The following is a 21,849-nucleotide window of genomic DNA, read 5'->3' as shown; positions in this document are numbered from 1 at the left end:
TCCTTGACTATATTCCTTATTTTCTGACTATATTCCTTATTTTGACCCAACTAATCATATTTGCAATAAAATATATAAAGAAAAAAAAAATAAAAGCATTAAAATATTTTATTTTAATTTTTAAAATTATTTTCAAATAATATATGCCCTCAACCCTAATTACTCAAATTTAAGCCCATTATAAATTTATTTTTTAGTTCATAAAGCTATGAATATTGAAATTATAGTATATTAATTAATTATATATATTATAATAACCCTAACGTGCCGAAAAGAAAGAAGAAAGGTCTGAAGGACTAAGTTTCACATTTCGGTTTTCCGCCCGAACAACTCTAACGTACAGAAAAGAAAGAAGAAAGGCAAACCAGTTGTGTCACCCCCGATTATAAAACTACTCTCGAGGAAGTCCTCTGTTACACTAGCTTACTAATGTGAACATAAGGAAGCATTAGCCCATGCCTATAATTCTATTACGTGTTTTAAGTGTTTCTTACTAGTTTGTGGACGTTAAGGTCTTATATTTAGGGCTAAAGATTTTAAAGGGTTAAAATTATAGGTCTAGTTCAGTCTCGATAAAGTAAACTAGGAAATTAGAATGCGAAAAGAACTTTTTTGAACTTGTCAATGGGGCCTCTTTGAGAAACGACGAAAACTAACCAATGGTACCCATTTAAAAATTACGGAAAAAATGCTCGGGAGAAAAAATTTGGGACATGCTTTTTTCTTCTTAAAAGATGGATCAAAATTCATAAATATTTAACATTTCTTAAGACGATGTTTCATATTTTTTCGCCTTAAATGTCGTAAGCGTGCATCTGTTAAAGAGTCTGGGACAGTCTACGATTTTGGAAAATAGGGTCTTACTAATTAAGGTCTAAAGGCAACTAAAAATCTTCTAAACAGTAGCTACTAATTATTTTCTGAGCTAAGGTAAGTGGCTTATTATTGTTGGAACACGATGAGCTAGACTTGATGTTTTTTGTTATTCGGAATGTTTACGAGATTGTTGTACAATATTAAGTCATGGATGCTATATGATGAGAACGGAAATAAGTAGCTAATGATGATGTTGTTATGTATGAAGATGCATGTCCATGGGCTTTAAGCATTTAAAAGTGATGTATCTGGAATCAGTATATATGAAAACGATTTACATCGATATATGAAAGTGATGCACAATATGAATCGGATTCATTGCCTATTCAACCTCGATATCAACTACCTTAGATCGATGTCTAAGGTCAACAACGAAGTCCTATTTCCCTTTTACGAAAATCGTTTATTTTCCAACTTCTTCAATATTGAATTAAACATTGCATGCTCGATTAAGTATGTGCATGTGATTGCATTTCTCGACTTCAACAATCATATGGCAACCCTCTTCAAATAAATATATAAACTATGGATAAAATTTTAAAAAAGAAAAAAAAAAAACGTTTCCAAATAAGTGGGAGGCAAATTTCAGACGGCAACGGTCTTCGATCACGCAATGCAAAGAAAAAAAAAAAATCAATCTCTTTCAGGCAAATGAATGGCGCCACGAGATCAAGCCAAGAAGCTGCTTGCTGTCTCACGCAACGTAGCGAGCCTCAGAGCCACAAGAATTAGCACGAAGATTCCAATGGGGCCGCACCCTCAGCCACAATTGGTATCAGGGCTCCTTCTTCAAACCTTCCTTCTTCACCTTCACACCCCACCCACCAATCATGGAGGCTCTGATCCGGAGCCTCGACCTGAAACCACCCCATATTTCTCCATTTTTACTCGATCCCTCCAGACCCATTTCGTCTCAGATCGGTTTCTGCCGGTTCTCGAGCTCCGGCCGTCGTGGAAGCCGGAAATGGAGAGTGGTTTCCGCCGCGAGCGAGTTTGGAAGTGAATCTGCTCGGCAGAGACTTGTTGGGTCTGTTGGGAAATGGGTTGTCGGCTTTGCTGCTGCTGCCACTGCTTTGAGCTCTGTTTGCTTTGATTCCCCTGCTTTTGCTGAATCTCTTACTGTTGCTTTTCCAGTTTCGCGCACTCCTGAGGTGACATTTCTTCACGTTTCTTCTTTGATTGTTGCGTTAATTTACTCCATATGTAGTTATGATCAGAGCAATGAATTGATTTTCTTCTAATTTTCATTGTTTTGAAACTTTCTTTTGGCTTTTCCCATTTGTGATCGAATGGATTTTGCAAATTGGTTATCTTTGTTAGGTGAATACAGTTCAAAGAACTCTGATTGAGGCGTGGGGATTGATTAGAGAAACCTTTGTAGACCCAACTTTTAATCATCAAGGTTCGTGATTCCTAACTTGGTATTAGAGTCGTGCTCTTAACTTAGCCACGTCAATAGAATCCCCAAATGTCGAACAAAGAAGTTGTGAGTCTTGAAGATGTTAGTCAAAAGTGACTCAAGTATCGAACAAAGGGTGTACTTTGTTCGAGGTCTCTAGAGAAGGAGTCGAGTCTCGATTAAGGGGAGGCTGTTTGAGGGCTCTATAGCTCTTAGAGGAGGCTCTATGATATACTTTGTTTGAGGGGAGAATTGTTGGTGAGGAGTCTGACATCAGCTAATTAAGGAGACGATCATGGGTTTATAAGTAAGGAATACATCTCTATTGGTATAAGGCCTTTTGGGAAAACCAAAAGCAAAGCCATGAGAGCTTATGCTCAAAGTGGACAATATCATACTATTGTGGAGGTTTGTGATTCCTAACATGATATCAGAGTCATGCTCTTAACTTAGCCATGTTAATAGAATTCTCAAATGTTGAACAAAGAAGTCGTGAGCCTCGAAAATGTTAGTCAAAAGTGACTAAAGTATCGAACAAATGGTGTACTTTGTTCGAGGCCACCAAAGAAGGAGTCGAGCCTCGATTAAGGGGAGGCTGTTCGAGGGCTCTATAGGTCTCAGGGGAGGCTCTATGGTATACTTTGTTCGAGGGGAGTATTATTGGTGGGGAGTCGCACATCGGCTAATTAAGGAGACGATCGTGGGTTTATAAGTAAGGAATACATCTCCATTGGTATGAAGCTTTTTGGAAAAATCAAAAGTAAAGCCACGAGAGCTTATGCTCAAAGTGGACAAAGGATTGTGATTCTTAACCATATTAAATGTTTGTGAAATGAGCCATGAAAAGGTCCATAAGATAGATTTGTTCATATGGTGGTTCTAGTGTGGTTAAATTATCTTAAATCTAACACATAATTGTTCCACTTTTGCAGATTGGGACCTAAAATTACAGCAAACCATGGTGGAAATGTTTCCTTTGAAATCAGGGGATGCAGCATATAAGAAAGTCAGTGCAATGCTGTCAACACTTGGAGATCCATTTACTCGTATAATAAACCCAAAGGTGTTTGTATGCTATTTTGGGTTGGAAAACATTCTTGTTTGGCTTTATCTTCAAAAGAAGATACTCATTTATCTGATGGTTTGTATGTCAGGAGTATCAAAGTTTTCGAATAGGCAGCGATGGCAACTTGCAGGGAGTAGGTCTGTTCATAAACATCGAACCGACAACCGGCCATTTGGTACGAAACATTCTTTGTAATCTAATCTCTTATTATGATTCCAAACGTTTCTTGCTTTCTTCAAATTTCATCTATCGCTAGCAGATATTGTCCTCTTTAAGCTTTTCCTTCCGAGCTTTCCCTCAAAGTTTTACAATGCTTCTGCTAGGGAGAGGTTTCCACATCCTTATAAGGAATGCTTTGTTCACCTCTCCAACCAAGGTGGGATTTCACAATCCATCCCCTTGGGGGCCCAGCATTCTCGCTGGCACTCTGCTCGATGTCTGGCTCTGTTACCATTTTGTAACAGCCAATAGCAATGAGATATTGTCTTCTTTGGACTTTCCCTTTCGAGCTTCCCCTCAAGGTTTTAAAACGTGTCTGGTAGGGAGAGGTTTCCACATATTTATAAGGAATGCTTCATTCTCCTCCCCAACCAACCAAAACCAACCAATGTGAGATCTCACCGATGGTGGTGTGAGAAGCACTCCACATTTTTAGCACAACAAAAAGCATATTAGTTCTATGGTAAAAGAAATTTTTGTTGGATATTCAGTGGATATAACAAGGAAAAAGACAGCATTTGTTATCCAATCACCAATTTACTAAACGTTTTCCCTCTTGGTCCTGCCTGTATTCATTGACATTGCAGATTGTTTTATCCATGATAGATGGTAGCCCTGCTGCACGAGCTGGCATACATGAAGGAGATGAGCTGGTTGAAATTAATGGTAAATTCTTTTTCCATCAGTTTATTCTTCATAGTCTGTGAATCTAATCGTATCTTTTTAGATATAAAGATGAAGTTCTAACTTTCGGGTCCAAGCCCACCACTAGTACATATTGTCTTTTTTGGGCTATCCCTTTCGGGCTTTCCCTCAAAGTTTTTAAAACTTGTCTGATAGGGAGAGGTTTTCACACCCTTATAAAGAATGTTTTGTTCCCTCTCCAACCGATGTGGGATCTCACAATTCACCCCCTTCGTGGCCAACGAGACGCTGGCACTCGTTCCTCTCTTCAATCGATGTGGGATCTTACGGTTAGCGTGCAAGACGCACGGGTATCCATGGTATCCATGAATTCAGACGTATTTTTGTTAACCCCTGTTACTAAAATCATTATTCAGGCTTCGTGATAGCTATTCAACTTCACTGACTTCCATATTACTTTCAATGAAAAACTCGTCTGTGGTTCAATGGTTTGCAAAAGAAGGTTTAAAGACAAGATACAAGCCTATCTGTTTCAGCATTCATGAAGTATTTAACTTCAGATGATAATGTCTGCATTTTTCTACTATCATAATTCATCTTGATCTCACCTCTTTTCTGCGGAAATTTTTCTTTCCCATCTCATTGTGTATGGTTCAACCTAACTTACCATTTTTGTGACTTTAGGAGAAAGACTTGATGGAGTTGATAGTGAAACAGCAGCCCAAAAACTCCGAGGTCGTGTTGGAACAATTGTGACCGTGAAAGTTCATGATGTAAGTACTAAATTGTTGTTAAATGTCCACTTTGAGCATAAGCTCTCATGGCTTTGCTTTTGGCTTCTCCAAAAGGCCTCGTACCAATGGAAATAGTATTCATTACTTATAAACCCATGATCATCTCCTTAATTAGCCAACGTGGGACTCCCTCCCAACAATCCTCAACAATCCTCCTCGAACAAAATACACTATAGAGCTTCCCCTGAGGCCTATGGAACCCTCGAATAGCCTCCCCTTAATTGAGCCTCGACTCCTTCTCTGTAGCCCTCAAACAAGGTATACCCTTATTTGACACTTGAGTCACTTTTGACTACACATTCGAGCCTCGCAACTTATTTGTTCGACATTTGAGGATTCTATTAACATGGCTACGTTAAGGGCATGGCTTTGATACCATGTGAGGAACACAGACCTCCACAATAGTATGATATTGTCCACTTTGAGCATAAATGGTTACATATTCATTGAGCATTTTACTTTTCAGGTTAAAGATATGAGCAACTCAAGCATAAGAGAGGTACTAAACCACTCAATGGCAAAAGCCTACCCTCTTCTTCGTTTATAAAAATTCTACTTCCTTGACAACTTCACATTTCTTGCAGGTCAAAATACCAAGGGAATACATTAAACTCTCTCCGGTATCCAGTGCAATTATTCCTCATAGAACACAAGATGGCCAATTGTCCAAGACTGGCTATGTTAAGTTGTTAGCATTCTCCCAGGTAAATGCTGACCAACATCTTTCAAGTGTGTTGCTTTTGTCTGGTCATAGTATCTTAGGATCATGACTATTGAAGACATGCTTTGTTTTTGTCTTATATTGTCAGACTGCAGCTTCTGACATGGAAAGCACAATTCATCAAATGGAAAGCCAGGGTGTGCAGTCTTACATTCTTGACTTACGGAACAACCCAGTAATTCTCTAGTTTGCTGAAAGTGATTGTTTTCTTTCAAGTAAAAGCTCAACGTGGGGTTCACTAATTGGTTATTGCTACTCGTTTCAGGGAGGGCTTGTAAAAGCAGGACTTGAAGTTGCCCAAATATGGCTAGATGGGGATGAAACTCTAGTGAATACAATCGATCGAGACGGGAATATGTTGCCTATTAATATGATTGATGGCCACGCTATAACGCACGATCCGCTCGTTGTGCTTGTAAGTTCTTGTTTTTACACTGTTTCTTTAGGTAGAAGTCTGAGTAGTCTGAGATAAATGACTTATGCAAGGAGAATAAGAAAGAATGTGCTAGGTGCAATCTTCTGAATGGGTTAGAGGTAGTCTGGCTCTAATGATATCCATAATCTGATTGCAATGAAAGTCCTCCTATTTGTTTGGTTAGCTATATTGTAGTAAGGGGAGTGTTGTGTGCATGTACTTTTGGGGCCGACAAGCTAGGTGTGAGATCCTACATCAGTTGGAGAGGGGAACGAAACATTCCTTATAAGGGTGTGAAAACCTCTCCCTAGTAGACGCGTTTTAAAATCTTGAGGGAAGCTCAGAAGGAAAAGCCCAAAGAGAACAATATCTGATAGCGGTGAGCTTGGGCTGTTACCATAGGGAGAGTTCTCCACGCCCTTATAAGGAATATTTTGTTCCCTTCTTCAACCGACGTGGGATCTCACAATCCACCATCCTTGAGGGCCCAACGTTCTCGCTGGCACACTGCCTGGTGTCTGGCTCTAATACCGTTTATAACACCCCAAACTCACCACTAGAAGATATTGTTTGCTTTGGTCCGTCACATATTACCGTCAGCCTCACGGTCTTAAAACGTGTCAACTAGGGAAAGTTTTTCTCACCCTTATAAGGAATGTTTCGTTCCCCTCTCCAACCGATGTGGGATCTCACAATCCACCCTCCTTGGTGGCCCAGCGTCCTCGTTAGCACACCGCCTAGTGTCTGGCTCTTATACCATTTGTAACAGCCCAAACTCACTGCTAGTAGATATTGTCCGCTTTGGCCCATTACGTATCGTTGTCAGCCTCACGATCTTAAAACATATCTACTAGGGAAAGTTTTCCATACCCTTATGAGAAATGTTTCGTTCCCCTCTCCAACCAAGGTAAAGGGCATAGAGGGAATGAGTTTGAGTCATAGTAACTACCTACTTAGAATCTAATATCCTTCGTGTTTCCTTGCTAGCAGAGTCGGAACTAGCTTAGATACTCACAAATATATTTTGAGTTTTGCAATGGGTTTGTTTCTTCCAATCTGTGTTCTTCGTCTGTTGTAGTCTATGTTCTTCGTTTCTAAATAGGAGAAGTCTTATCTCATTTATTCTTTCACTGTTTGTTTAGTGGAAAGTGTTGGGGGCATCCCAAAATAAAGTAAGAATAAAGCTAAATGCCGCATTTGGTTTCAAAGGAACCAAAGATTCTTTGAAGAAAAATACTTGAATTGGAATGAAAGATGGGATGTAAATCAGAAGTGAAAGATACTGGAGAATTGTTTTCAAGAATCAATCAAAAGGGAATCAATCAAAAGGGAATCAATCAAAAGGGAATCAATCAAGGTTCTATTTGACTCGGAAACAGCTCGGTTCGTTTCTCTAAACTCAAACCGAGACCAAATAGAGAAGTGGAAAACAAATTAGTCCTAATCTTAAATAACCAAACAAGCTAATCCTAAGCCCAATTAACCAAAGAATTGACCAAGATATCTAATTAGTCGCTAATCCTATTACATCATATGCTAGTGAAGTGCAATTGGAGGAGGCTTATGGGGATATCTAATTAGTCGCTAATCCTATTACATCATATGGGGATATCATTGAGGACCAAGAAATGAGGATAAACTTCTTTTGTTGCATCTGGGTGTACGAGGGACAATTTCATTGACTTCGTTACTTGATGGATCGGTAACTAGACAAAAGGGGACTGGAGCAGCCCAAACCCACCGCTAGTAGATATTGTCTGCTTTGACCTGTTACGTATCGCCGTTAGTCTCACGGTTTTAAAATGCGTCTACTAGGGAAAAGTTTCCACACCCTTATAAGGAATGTTTTGTTCCCCTCTCCAGCCGATGTGGGATCTCACAATCCACCCCTCTGGGGAGTCCAACGTCCTCGTTGGCACACCGCCCGGTGTCTAGCTCTAATACCATTTTTAACAGCCTAAGCCCACTGCTAGTAGATATTGTCCGCTTTAGCCTGTTACGTATCGCTGTCAGCCTCACGGTTTTAAAACACGTCTACTAGAAAAAAGTTTACACACCCTTATAGGGAATGTTTCGTTCCCCTCTCCAACCGATGTGGGATCTCACAATCCACCCCCCTTGGGAGCCCACGTTCTCGCTAACACACCGTCTGGTGTCTAGCTTTGATACCATTTCTAACAGCCTAAGCCTACCTCTAGTAGATATTGTTCGCTTTGGCCCGTTACGTATCGCCGTCACATCACGGTTTTAAAACATGTCTACTAGGGAAAGTTTCCACACTGTTATAATGAATGCTTCGTTCCTCTCTCCCACCAATGTGGAATCTCGCAATCCACCCCCCTTGGGGGCTCAGCATCCTCGCTTGCGCACCGTCCGGTGTTTGACTCTGATACTGTTTCTAACAACCCAAGCCCATTGTTAATAGATATTGTCCCCTTTTTTCCCGTTACATATCGTCATCAGTCTCACAGTTTTAAAATGCGTCTACTAGGGAAAGGTTTCCACACCCTTCAAAGGAATGCTTTGTTCCCTTCAACTGATGTGGGATCTCACAGGGACTGAGGTTACCGATGCTTTTGCAGATTTAAAATTACTTCAAAGATAAGTTTGTTCCATGATGTCCTATCTATTATTGTTTTCTTATTGATGATGATCAACTCATGTTGTTTCTTAGTATTTGGCTGATCTTTTGTGTGTGTATTCACTTAACTCATAGAATCTGATTTTATGTTCTTATTATGGGTTATGTATATTTAATCTTTTGTGCATATTCTTAGTACAGGTCAATGAGGGTAGTGCTAGTGCGAGCGAGATTTTAGCGGGAGCACTCCACGACAACGGTCGAGCTACTCTCGTCGGGCACAAGACGTTCGGGAAAGGAAAAATTCAGGTGTTGTTATCTAGTAGAGAACAATATGTTCTTTCAACAAAGCATTTTGTGCTTCCTATTGGTGTTCTCTCTCCAAGTCTTAGATGATTTTTTGTAATGGCCCAAACCCACCGTTAGCAAATATTGTCCTTTTTTAGCTTTCCCTTTCGGACTTCCCCTCAAGGTTTTTGAAATGCGTCTGCTAGGGAGAGTTTTCCACACCCTTATAAAGAATGCGATTTCCTCCCCAACCGATGTGGGATCTCACAATCCACCCCGTTTCAGGGCCCGGCGTCCTCTTTGACACTCGTTCCCTTCTCCAATCTATTGGAACCCCCCAATCCACCCCCCTTCAGGGCCCAGCGTCCTTACTGCACACCACCTCGTGTCCACCCCCCTTCGGGGCTCAGCCTCCTCGCTAACACATCGCCCAGTGTCTGGCTCTAATACCATTTGTAACAACCTAAGCCCATAGCTAGCAAATATTGTTCTCTTTGTGCTTTTCCTTTCGGGCTTCCCCTCAAGGTTTTTAAAATGCGTCTGCTAGGGATAGATTTCCACACCCTCAGAATGTTTTGTCTCCTCCCCAACCGATGTAGGATCTTACAATCTACCCCCTTCGAGGTTCAGCGTCCTCGCTGGCACTCGTTCCCTTCTCCAATCGATGTGGGACCCCCAAATCCACCCTCGAAACCCAGCGTCCTTGTTGGCACACCGCCTCGTATCCACCCCTCTTCAAGGCTCAGCCTCATTGCTGGCACATCGCCTAGTGTCTGGCTCTGATACCATTTATGACAGCCCAAGTCCACCGCTAGTAGATATTGTTCTCTCTAGGCTTTCCCTTTCGGGCTTCCCCTCAAGGTTTTTAAAACGCGTCTACTAGGAAGAAGTTTCCACACTCTTACAAAGAATGTTTTGTTCTCTTCCTCAACCGATGTGGGATCTCACAGGATCACTTCATAGTGGAGTTTGATCAAGCAAATTACGACCCAAACATTGCGCCATACCCAAACATATATCATGCATCTAAACGATGTCCTATTCTGTACAATACATAACACCAAAAGCTATGCTCTTGTTTGTTGCAGAGTGTGACAGAGCTTCATGATGGCTCAGCTTTATTCATCACGGTTGCAAAGTACTTATCCCCGGCACGTCACGAGATCGATCAAGTTGGCATCGTACCAGATATCCAATGTACAGCAGATGTGCTCAACTCACCAAGAGAAGTTATAGGTAAAGACAGGAGCTCACGCACACCCCTTGAAGCTGATTCTTGTATCATGATAGCTGAGCATGAATTGGATATCCAACAATCTAAAGGGACTGCCTCCTGAAATGATAGGAATCGTTTCACTTTTATAACTAGAATTTGAATGTAAATATGGATGGAAACTAGAAAGGCATATATGTATATAGATGAACGATAGAAACTCGACCGTTTGATCGAGGTTCGTTGGGATTTACTCGGATTATAAATATTAGGTCAATACGCTTGTCGATTCGTGGGTGTAGTCGACATGTCCTTCCTCATTATTCAAACATTGTGAGATGAATAATGTGTTTTTCATGACTCCTTTTGAAAATGTTTCGTTCATTGTATTTAAGTGTGAGATCTCAAATCGGTTGGAGAGGGGAACGAAGCATTCTTTATAATGGTGGGAAAGAACTCTCCCTAGCAAATGCATTTTAAAAGTATTGAGAGGAATCCCGAAAGGGAAAGGCTAAAGAGGACAATATGTGCTAGTGGTGGGTTTGAGCTATTACAAATGGTATCAAAGCCAAACACTGGACAGTGTGCCAGCGAGGACGCTGAGCCCTGAATGGGGGTGGACATCGGGCGGTGTGCCATCGAAGACGTTGGGCTTCGAAGAGAATGGATTGTGAGATCATACATCGGTTGAGGAGGGAATCAAATTGTTTTTTATAAAGGTATAAAAACTTTTCGGTTGAAGTGTTTTAAAAATCTTGAGAGGAAGTCGAGAAGAGAAATCCCAAAAAGAACAATATATGTTAGGTGGGCTTGGGCCTGAAATGCCACTCGAGTTGAAAAAATTCACAACCCGACTCAATTCAACCCTCAAACACCCATAGCAAAAGTGAATCAGAACCTATGTGATCAATCCACGACCAAGATGAAATTAGGCTGGGGTCTGAACTAATTGACATTGAAGAACCAGCAAATGTGTCGTGGTTAGGGTTGAAATGTCACTCGAGCCCATCCACCTATCCGTTGTGATCACTAATCTTTCAATTTCTTATTATTTCAAAAAAACTTTTTAATCCAAAAATATATATAATATATGTATTAACTTTATTAGTTGGAAAAAAGAAATTTAATAAATATAATAAGATGGAAATCTTTATTTGATGGTATATAAAAAATGCCACATCACATAACATTTCATAAGAAAAAAAAAATCTCCCAAATAATCACTCAAGAATTACATCACATTATATAAGTATATCAATTTTTATAAAATAACCCAAAATACAACAGATCGCCGCAAGAACCACATTCCGGTGACCGGCCGCCGGATGCCGGAAACTTCATCAATGCCTGAGAAGGTGAAGAAGAGAAAGGAGCAGAGAGAAACCAACGACGGAGCCAGAGATGGGAAGAGAGAATCCAGATCCGGCCTCACGCGACGGAGCAGGCGCCGGAGCGAAGTCTTCTCCGAGCCCAGAAACCAGGCTGCCGGCGGAGAAGACCGCGAGGATCAAAACGGTGACGAGGAAGGCGTTGGAGATGAAAACTCTGGCCATTGAAGAAGAACGGATTAGAAAATTGAGAGAAAAGACTGAGAGAGATATTGAGAGAGAGATTGATCGGAGATGCAGGAGTGGCGGAGAGAGGGGCTGAGAAAGGGGGTTATATAGGAGAAGGGAGCGGCGCGTGGACCCCACAGAAAAGGGGCGACAGCGAGTCAAAAAGGTGAAACGGCTACGTTACAGCTAAATGTGGTTTTTCAACATTATTAAAAAAAAGAATAATAATAACGGTAAGATTTTTCTTTTTCCTGTTTATTATTTTTATAAAAAAAAAAATTATGTCATTCTAACAAAGATTAAAATATACTTTTTTTTTTTTATATATAAACTATTAATTATTGTTAATTTATTCATATTATTATAAATTAGAAATTAGAGTGGAATCAATTTTTTTAAATTATTATTTGTTGATCAAATTATTTTTCCTATAATAATAAATAAATATGATAAACGGAAATATATTTGATCTAACTGAGATAAATTATTTTTCCGGTTTATTATTGGATTAATGGAATTTGAAAACTCTCCTCTTGAAAATATATTTTATATCAAGTTGGATGTGTCGGGAACTTGGGCAGGCATTCTCCGCCTTATGTATCTAACTGAGAGAAATCTCTCTCCACTCTCTTTCTCACTCCCCGTCTAAATGGAAAACTCTCGTTTCTTTCGGTCTTTAGATTAAATAAACAATATTTATATAGTAACTATAAAAGAATTTTTATTTATTTATTTTAAAAATAGAGGCAAAATAGATATATTTTTTAATATTTAAAAAATGGTAAAGCATTATTATTATTATTTAAATAATTTAATTTGTTTAAAAAAATAAAGAAAAGAGGTTAGAACGTGGAAAGGCGGTGGTAGGGAAACAGGGTGCGGACGGCGCGTAGGAGATTTTGTCACGTTGATGACGGCGTTCACATTTTCGGTTGGTTCAACCGATCCAGATTTGTCTGTCGGTACGCCGGAATTATGGAAACGGACAACGTGCCCAAAATCTTTTCTCATATTTTTTAAATATATTTTCACTTTATTATTATTTTTTCTTGATTTAATTAATTAAAAAAAAAATTCTAATTTTAATTAATATTTTTAAATTAAAATTTTTAAAAATACCATTCATCTTTTTAAAAAAATAAAATATTTTAATACTTTGTTTTAAGAATATCTTTCAAAATATTTTCCAAATATTGAGATTTCAAAATTTTATTTAAAAAATATTTTTGATTTTTTGGGAAAAAAAATCATTATTTTCCTAGAAAAATTAAAATACAAAATACAAAATTAACAAACATTATTGGTTTTTTTTTTTCTTTTTTTCCAAAAAATTAAAAAATTAAAAAATAATTCAGCCACAAATTTCTTTCTAAATAAATTGAAATTATTTAAATTCCTAAAACCATGCTCAACCACTCATTTAAATAATAGGCTATTATTAACTATTTTATTTCCAAAAATAGACCAAATTTCAACCTATAAATCTCTCCCTTCACCCCTCATCTTCCTCAGACCTGTATTCCATCTCTACTTTCCAACACAAAAAACAACAAAAAAAAAACCCCAAAAAACATAAAATAAGGGAAGATTTTCCCCATCCTCAAGCAGGTCTTTCTCTAAACTCTCCTTTGCCCCTCTCCCCTTCCGCCATGGAAATGAAGACGTTCGCCGTTGCCACCTTCGTCGCCGTTGCTGCCTCCCTCAACATGGTTTTGGCTACTACTGAAGCAGCAACATCCCCGGCCCCCGGCCCGTCCAGCGCCGCTTCTGCTACCTTCCCCGTCGTCGGGACTTTGCTAGGTGCATCTGCTGCCTCTCTCATTGCATACTGCCTTCAGTAAACTGAGATTATCAGTATGAGGAAGGGGCTTATAAATAAACCAATGTGGGGTGATGATTCTTTATTATGTTCTTTAGCTTTTGTTTTGTTTTTTTGATTCATTGTTGTAATAAATTTGATCCCTTTCCAGTTTGAATGAAATGAAAATGATATGTTCAAAGATCAAACAATGTTGATATACTCGTATCCTCAAATAATACTTAATCAAACAAAACCACCCAGAATGAACGAACAGATTTATTGTGTAAATTATGAACAGATTTTCGGAAATGTTAAGGATACTATGATCCCCCGTTAGATTTCTGCGACGATACCAGACTCTTTGTCAACCAGATCGCTGTTTCTCTTGACGATACGGCGTCTTCTCCAAACGGACTCAGCACACCAGCAAGTTCTTCGAGTTTGTCTTGTTTGAGTAACCGTGCACATAGCTCGAGTAGGGACTCGAGCGCATCGGCTCTTCGTTGGCTTGGATAATCTGATTCGGTACTATTGTGCAGATGAATGTCTTCGTTTGCGATGTCCTGTGGTGAACAACTTATGTCGTCTGTTCCTTTCTCCCATGGCACGCCATCGGTTTGTGCACTTTCTTTCTCAGATGAAATGTGTTCTGTTTCGGGAGGTTCTTTCTCTGATGTCAAACAGTCAATACGAGCACTACGAGCAACTTCTGTATGTCCTTCAACGCTTTCCTGGTTTATGAAGCTTCTTGGTTCGACATCCAGTGGATCGACAGAGTTCAGTAAGCATTGATCATCAGATGATCCAGATTTTTCAGCACTAGAGGACATCGATAATTCCATGAAGTTCCCTTCACTAGATCCATTCTTCATTCCATTTCCACTCGAAGCCTGTCCGCTGCAACTTGTTTTCGGGTCATCCAGGTTTACGGTCTTGACGTCCAGCTCAGATAATTGTCGAAAGTTTTCCGAACGAGGTTCTGTCTCCAGAGAATTCACAGTATTTTCCGAGGTATTGATGGAAGATTCTTCCCCTCCATTCTGTTTATCGCCATTGCAAATGGATGTCGCCGATGCAGACGTCATTAGCCCATCAGCCTGACTATCAACACGATCAGATGTCGATATTTCATCAGGAAAGGACGTAGGATCCACCATCTTCGTCTCGAGTATGTCTTCTGAAATAGATGTCAATAACATATTTTCATCGGTGGTCGACGAGTTGCTAGTTTGTACGTCACAACTTACTCCCACCATATCGATATTTTCCAGCAGGTTGAAAGCTACGCTCAGTTTGGCTCGGCTCTCGTGTCCACTATTCAATTTGCTAGAAGGCGATTTCCTCGGTGTTCTATCCTTGGGGTTTATAGGTAAGGGATATATCGGTAGTATATTAGCCGAAGCATTGCGGCATTGAAGGACATATGGTTGCAAATGCGGATGCCTCAACAGTTCAGCCGCCTAATAGTTAATCCAAGCTGCAAATTAGAAGGGATCTATCCGAACTTGGTATTGAAATAGTACCGATTGCATCACTCACCGTTGGTCTGTGTTCGGGATTCTTCCTTAGCATGCTCTTGATGATTTGTTTCCTGCAAGTGGAAACCAAACAGTCTCAAGTCTAAGAACAGCTGATTTTAGCTGAAAAATCGACCGAAACGGCGATACGGATAGGAAGAGAGGCTTACAATGTAGAGGAGTAGACAATTGGGAGAGGAGAAATGCAGGATCTGTTAATTTTATTGATAAGACCAGCCATGTCCTGTTGAATTATGCGTAAATCAATCCGACATCGAGAAAAACAATGAAATTCAAGAGGTGAAGCTTAAACTTACCGGAGCCCGAAATGCCGGTTGATGAGCAGAAATTTCGAACATACAGCAACCTGGAAAAGGCAAGTTTTGTTACCATCCAAGAACATGAACGACGACCACGAAAATAGGATCGTGCCTCCACAAACTCTTACCAAGTGACCATATATCAGACTTGTAGCCATACGGTATATCTGCAAGGAGCTCGGGACACATATAATTCGGAGTGCCAACAACCTACAGAACATATATTAGCGTCCACCCTAGGCTACTTTGAACAGTAACTATTAAATTATAACTCTATGATCTTGTGATAGACTATTGGGATAGGGTTTATTAGTTACTAATTAGTTGTTAGTCGGAGATCTCACATCAATTAGAGAGAGGAACGAATGTCAGCAGGGACATCGGTCCCTGAAAGGGGGTGGATTGTGAGATCAGCAGGGACATCGGTCCCTGAAAGGGGGTGGATTGTGAGATCAGCAGGGACACTGGGCCCTAATAGGGGTGGATTGTGAGATCTCACATCGGTTGGAGAGGAGAACAAAACATTCTTTAAGGGTGTGGAAAACATCGGTTGGAGAGAGGAACGTGTGTTAGCGAGGAGGACGGGCCTCGAAGGGGGGTGGATTGTCGGTTGGAGAGGGGAACAAAACATTCTTTATAAGGGGTGGAAATCTCTCCATAGCATACGCACTTTAAAAACCTTAAGGGGAAGCCCGAAAGGGAAAGCCCAAAGAAGATAGTATATGTTAGCGGCAGGCTTGGACTGTTACAGCTAGAGTAAGACAGTAAGACAGATACAAAGAGGGCTGCTTAAGGTAACCATGTTATGTTATAGGGATGCCATTCCATAGCCCACTCCTACCAATGCCGAGCTTTGGGAGACGAGGGTTTCAAACGAATAAGTTTTCAATTTACGAGCTTGATCCAAGACCTTAGAAGACATCTCCATACATCTAAAGCTCACATCACAGAGGCACCATTTTTTGTGGGAGCGGGTTGGGGGGACGGTGTTAAAGCTTCTTCCAAGCGTATGCAAAACAGATCCGGGCCTGATGGGATCAATCTGTACAGAAGTAGGACAGTGACTAGACCCGAGTGACAGTGACTAGACCCGAGTGACTGTTTACCAAAAACACAGGTCTCCGCAAAGTCATAAGACCATGTGCAAAGGGAGGAAGTGAGGGAAGGGAACCACCACCTGGTTTTCTCAAGAGCAATAAACACGTTTTAGGGAACAAAGAGACTAGTTGAAGTGACTGGAATGAATTCAGCGCTACATAGTTTGGGCAGTGGAAGCTAAACATTCTCGGTTCTCGGTTAGGCCAGGTTTCAACAGCGAAAAAGTTAGTCGGTTCGTTTAAAAGCTTTCTACTGCAAAATTATGACAAGACGATGATTGCGTTCTTACAGATGAAGCAAGGTCTTCTGTATTCAGTAGTTTTGCAAGCCCAAAGTCCCCTGGGCAGGAATTCAAGATATTAGCACTTACAAGAAGAAATAACTAGTAAAGAAAATCCCATCCTAATAGAACGGTAAGCCATCGTACCGAGCCGGACATCATTGCTCTTCGTAAGAAAAATATTCGAACACTGGAATCGAAGAAAATTTAAAAAACCAAAAAAAATCAGAACCATTAATGAGATTTATAATCACAAGATTGTGTAGGTTAATACTCAATAGATACCTTAAGATCTCTATGTAGCACTCGATTTGAGTGCAGATAATCTACAGCAAGCAACAACTGTGCCAACCATTTGCAAAGTTTCTGAGACAAACAAAAAAATTGACAATCAGACGTAGATTCGGAAGGAAAAAATAATCAGCACGGTTACAACTTACGTCCTCGGGAAAGTATGTTCCTCTAGCCTTTTTTATCAAATCGGACCTGCTCAACAAAAGAAAACACGGCATCGGATTAGGCTCGAGTTTTCTTCTCTTTCTCCCTTTCACTACATTAGGAAAACTCGTTTATCGATTCGATCCATGTCGACCTTCCACAAAATGTTTGTTCTTTAATTGATTCAAGATAACTTTTGTTCTTCACTTAGTTATGTTTCTTAAGAGGGGAAATTGATAGGCATTGTTATAAAGGTTGCATATTTTTTGTTCGATCTAAAAAAATAAACAACCGCATTGAAGGTTGTAAATGAAGCGAACTCCGAAAGGTTGTAAAATTTAAATAAACGTCACTTACATATCTCCGCCTTCACAGTAGCCCGTTACAATGCATATACAATCACCCTACAAAATAGAATGCCCAAAACATGAAACTTAGAGCAAGTGGAAAACCAGAAGGCAAAGAAGTCACCAGAGGTATAACCCTATGTTTAAGGCTAAATATGAACACCCTTCCAAATTCAGAATCCACTCTCCTCAACGAATCACTCAGCCTACCGCTACGCTAGTAGATATTGTTCGCTTTGGCCCGTAACGTATCGCCGTCAGCCTCACGGTTATAAAACACATCTACTAAGGAGAGATTTCCACACACTTATAAGGAATGTTTCGTTTCCCTCTCCAACCGATGTGGTATCTCACAATCCACCCCCTTACAGCCCAGCGCCCCCATTGACACATCGTCCAATGTCTGGCTTTGATACCATTTGCAAATATTATCCACTTTGGTCCGTTACGTATCGTCGTTAACTTGACGGTTTTAAAACGCATCTACTAGGGAGAGGTTTCCACACCCTTATAAGGAATGCTTTGTTTCCCTCTCCAACTGATGTAGGATCTCACTATCCACCCCCATTGGGGCCTAACATCCTCACTCGCACATTGCCCACTGTCTGGCTTTGATACCATTTGTAACAACCCAAGCCTCCGCGGGCAGATAGTCCATTTCGGCCCGTTACGTATCGCCGTCAATTTCATGGTTTTAGAACACGTCTACTAGGGAGAGGTTTCTACACCCTTGTAAAGAATGTATCGTTTCCCCCTCCTACCGATGTGGGATCTCACCGGAACTGTGGAAACCAAAACCCACCCACCCCTATCTCCAAATTCTAATAGCAAGTTTGTTACCAAATCGTGATCAAACCACAAAAACATTATTCATTTTCTATGAACAGAGATCCTCTCCCAAACAAGATAAAAGTAAATAAAAAGGAAGAGGAAAAAGAAGAAGAATGGTAAAAGAAACAACAATTTACCTTATCCACCCATGAATCCTTGTACTCCACAATGTATGGATTATTTAGTTTTGCAATCAAGTTCATCTGAAATCGATATAGGAACATCAGTAACTGTAACTAACAATAATATTTACGCGCATCGACTATTTTACGTTTAAATCAGGCAAGAAAACATTCAAGCTCATGCCGAGGATATAACAAGACACCATTGTTTTTCTTTTGTTTTGTTTTTTTGAGTGTTCGAACCAGCTAAAAGCTCACCATGACTCAATTTATAATGAACACAAGGAGTCCTACAAGTTCTTCCTCTCATAACACATCGTACGCTCATTTCTCGACTTAAATATCCTCTTTCTTTACTCCAACTTCTGCACGATCCGTCGTGCCAACACCAAGCACTGCCCTTGAGTGCGACCCAGGCTGTTAACAGCCCTCTACTTATTAACTATTCACTTGTAGTTGGTGAATAATGAAGGAAGAACAGTATCACTTTTATCAGCCATTGTAAGCACTTACGAACAATGATGTTGAGGATTGTTGGGAAATGAGTCCCACATCGGCTAATTAAGAGGTTGATCATGGGTTTATAAGTAAGGAATACATCTCCATTGGTCTGAGGCCTTTCGGGGAAACCAAAAACAAAGCCATGAGAGCTTATGCTCAAAGTGGATAATATCATACCATTGTGAAGAGTCGTGGTTTCTAACATGGTATCAGAGTCACGCCCTTAACTTAGCCATGTCAATATCTTCCTCGAAGGTGTAATTATGAGTGACTCAAGTGTCGAACAGAGGGTGTACTTTGTTCGAAAGCTCCAAAGAAGGAGTCGAGCCTTGATTAAGAGGAGGCTATTCGAGGGCTCCACAGGCCTCAGGGGGGCTCTATGATGTATTTTGTTCGAGGGAGGCTCTATGGTATGAGGCCTCTTGGGAAAACCAAAACCAAAAGCAGAGCCACGAGAGCTTAGGCTCAAAGTGAACAATATCATACCATTGTGAAGAGTTAAACTAACCTCCTGGTGGGCGGTGCGCTTGAACTTCTCCGTTTGCTTCGCCAAGCGAATTTTCTTGAGCACATACCTAATTTAGAGAGAGTAATTCCCATTAATGAGAGAGAACAACACAAACTAGCCCTGATCTCACAATTTCATAGGCAACTAAGCATCAATGGAAGTATGAACATCAACGATTTCATTTGCAGAACTCAGAAACAGTTGCTTCAAGAACCAAAATTAGTAAACAATTCTTACTTCTTCTTCTCAATCTTGTGGTAAACAAGAAAGGCCGATCCAAACGCCCCCCTCCCAATCTGCTCAATTACTTCATAATCTTCCATCTTGGTCTTCATATCTCCATTATCACTCTCCATTTCAACCTTCAAACACCAAGAACAACACTGTAAGCCCAGAAATCAACTGAAATTGAAACCATTTGCGGAAACTCTCACATGGTAACAAAAATCTCCCCAAAAACTATAAACCCTTTTATAATTATGAACAGAAGTTCCAGAATCTACAGAAATAAAAGCTTCTTAATAAAGAGAAAAAAAGAGTTAGGAAGATGAAAAAGAAAGGCAAACCCAAGAGCTTTGCTTCCATTTACAGATTCATAAGAGCATCAAATTCAGAGAATAAAACGTTTTACAACGAAGAAGTTGAGATATCAACAACCCCACTTGAAAGAACAACAAAAAAACCCCAAAAACCTCACCCTTTTGGAAGAAATTGGAAGAAATTGGAAGAAATTGGCGATGGCGCAAAATTCCCACTTCAAGAACGCCTCGTTCAACTATTATGAACCCTTTGTTTTTGCCCTTCTCAGCAGCAGCAAGGTTTTGGGAAGAAGAAGCCGTTTTTCTCTCTCCTCTTTGTTTAAAACGTTAAGGCATTCTCAAATAATAAATAAATTTGGTTTTGGTGTCTCTCTCTCTCTCAGTCTATATCTATCAAAATTGATGAATTTATTAGGAAAAAGAATGAACTTTGCAGTTTTTTATTGTAATTATTGCACAGATGAAGGCTTTTCTGGGCTGTTAATTGGTTTATTTAAATATTTGTTTATTTAAGACTTCCTTTCAGTTATTTATTGAATCATTCCTTTAGATTGGTTTTGGGTTTTTTTTTTTTTTTTCAAAAGTGTTCTTTAGAATTCAACTTCTTTCATTTTCAAGTGTTTTTGTCCAAAATTAAAAATATTAAAATTATGGTTGGGTTGTAATCCTATTTTCTAGTTAGTCGGGTTAACCAAACCAAAAAAAATCATCAGCCCGTGAACCAACCGGATCTTCGATTTTTCAAAAATTCAACGTTTCAGATCATACGAACGCTTCTAATATCTACCAAACAAATTATTAAATTTGTATAAAGTGAAATTAATTTGTTTAAATAATTAAAAGTGGTATGATTTTTGCATTAAAAAACCCAACCCCATGGTTGATAGGGTACAAGAGAAAGGGCCAACTTATTCCTAAAAATAATTAAATTAAGGTCTTGCCTTTCATTCGTGCGAGCAATTAGTATAAAATTGTCGGCAAAATTTTAAATATAGAGAAATGGTGGGGCCTACATGCAAAAAAATAATAATAATAAATAAATAAATAAATAAATGAAATTTTGCTTTTATTTTGGTCTTGTTTTTCTGTCTAAATAAAGGAGAAATAAGAAAGTTTCTCCCTTTTTTAAATATTTAAATTGTCGGCATAATTTTGGTTCTTATTTCCTTATAAATACAAACAAATTCTTTAGTTTTTGTGTCGATCGAAGGGTGGATGTTGTTCGTTGTTCGTAGGTTACTAGCGTCACTTATCAAAACTGTGACGGTTGCTAATAGACACCGACATCTCTGTTGGGATGTCGCAACTCGTGGTCCGTTGATATTATCGGGGTACATAGCCAATATCAAGATGTGTAATTTCAAATATTTAAAAAAAGAAATCTGGTACTTTCTATAAATCTTAAAATTTGTATGAGCCGTGTTGAGGTAATTGATCTTATTTTTTGGGGTTTGGCCTCTTTTAGGCTGTAACAACTCAAGCCCACCATTACCAGATCCGCTTTGACTCGTTACATATCGCTCTCAGTCTCACAATTTTAAATCATGTCTACCAGGGAGAGACATCCACACTCTTATGAGAAATATTTCGTTTCTCTTTCCAACGAATGTGAGATATCATAATCTACCTCTTTAAGGACTAGTGTCCTGGATCGCACACCGTTCAGTGTCTTACTCTAATATCATTTGTAACAACCTAAGCTCATTGCTCGTAGATATTGTCTGCTTTGGCCAGTTACGTATTATCATCAGCCTCACGGTTTTGGAGCACGTCT

General features: G+C 39.7%; 2 protein-coding genes across 4 annotated transcripts; one reads left to right on the top strand and one right to left on the bottom strand.

Moving 5' to 3' along the window:
- The first annotated feature begins 1,561 nt into the window (after positions 1–1,561).
- On the top strand, positions 1,562–10,574 carry LOC111782102 (Peptidase S41 family protein). Of its 2 annotated transcripts, XM_023662897.2 has the most exons (12): positions 1,562–2,027; positions 2,197–2,278; positions 3,208–3,338; positions 3,430–3,516; positions 4,148–4,226; positions 4,890–4,978; positions 5,466–5,498; positions 5,584–5,703; positions 5,809–5,895; positions 5,986–6,135; positions 8,918–9,025; positions 10,093–10,574. In XM_023662897.2, exons 1-12 carry the CDS (start codon positions 1,707–1,709, stop codon positions 10,339–10,341), a joined length of 1,536 nt encoding a protein of 511 aa, XP_023518665.2. In that variant the 5' UTR covers positions 1,562–1,706; the 3' UTR covers positions 10,342–10,574. The 2 variants fall into 2 exon arrangements, with proteins under 2 accessions (XP_023518665.2, XP_086976248.1); XM_087120122.1 differs by lacking the exon at positions 2,197–2,278 and having other exon boundaries at positions 1,888–2,027.
- Positions 10,575–13,743: 3,169 nt separating this feature from the next.
- LOC111781588 (serine/threonine-protein kinase Nek6) lies at positions 13,744–20,456 on the bottom strand. Of its 2 annotated transcripts, none has more exons than XM_023662273.2 (14): positions 20,234–20,456; positions 19,774–19,898; positions 19,537–19,603; positions 18,543–18,608; positions 17,585–17,631; positions 17,230–17,275; positions 17,075–17,155; positions 16,937–16,979; positions 16,799–16,815; positions 15,540–15,621; positions 15,409–15,458; positions 15,262–15,335; positions 15,114–15,165; positions 13,744–15,034 (listed from the first exon to the last, which is right to left on the bottom strand). In XM_023662273.2, the coding sequence occupies exons 2-14, from the start codon at positions 19,890–19,892 to the stop codon at positions 13,895–13,897; spliced, it is 1,884 nt and encodes a 627-aa protein (XP_023518041.2). In that variant the 5' UTR covers positions 19,893–19,898; positions 20,234–20,456; the 3' UTR covers positions 13,744–13,894. The 2 variants fall into 2 exon arrangements, with proteins under 2 accessions (XP_023518041.2, XP_023518040.2); XM_023662272.2 differs by having other exon boundaries at positions 16,799–16,848; positions 20,234–20,455.
- Positions 20,457–21,849: the final 1,393 nt, after the last annotated feature.

This window comes from Cucurbita pepo, chromosome 19 (assembly GCF_057944985.1).
Source record: "Cucurbita pepo subsp. pepo isolate OVF chromosome 19, ASM5794498v1, whole genome shotgun sequence".
NCBI lineage: Eukaryota > Viridiplantae > Streptophyta > Magnoliopsida > Cucurbitales > Cucurbitaceae > Cucurbita > Cucurbita pepo.
This window is presented reverse-complemented; position numbering and strand designations above follow the sequence as displayed.

What these genes read in the sequence shown, in the direction of transcription:
- LOC111782102 (XM_023662897.2), top strand. Translation starts at nt 1,707, where the DNA reads ATGGAGGCTCTGATCCGGAGCCTCGACCTGAAACCACCCCATATTTCT. An exon ending in CAGTTTCGCGCACTCCTGAG is followed by an intron (nt 2,028 to 2,196) that starts GTGACATTTCTT and finishes TATCTTTGTTAG; the next exon opens with GTGAATACAGTTCAAAGAAC. An exon ending in TGACCGTGAAAGTTCATGAT is followed by an intron (nt 4,979 to 5,465) that starts GTAAGTACTAAA and finishes TTTACTTTTCAG; the next exon opens with GTTAAAGATATGAGCAACTC.
- LOC111781588 (XM_023662272.2), bottom strand. Translation starts at nt 19,892, where the DNA reads ATGGAGAGTGATAATGGAGATATGAAGACCAAGATGGAAGATTATGAA. An exon ending in GAACATACTTTCCCGAGGAC is followed by an intron (nt 17,156 to 17,229) that starts GTAAGTTGTAAC and finishes TGTTTGTCTCAG; the next exon opens with AAACTTTGCAAATGGTTGGC. An exon ending in CAGAAGACCTTGCTTCATCT is followed by an intron (nt 15,622 to 16,798) that starts GTAAGAACGCAA and finishes TATGTTCTGTAG; the next exon opens with GTTGTTGGCACTCCGAATTA.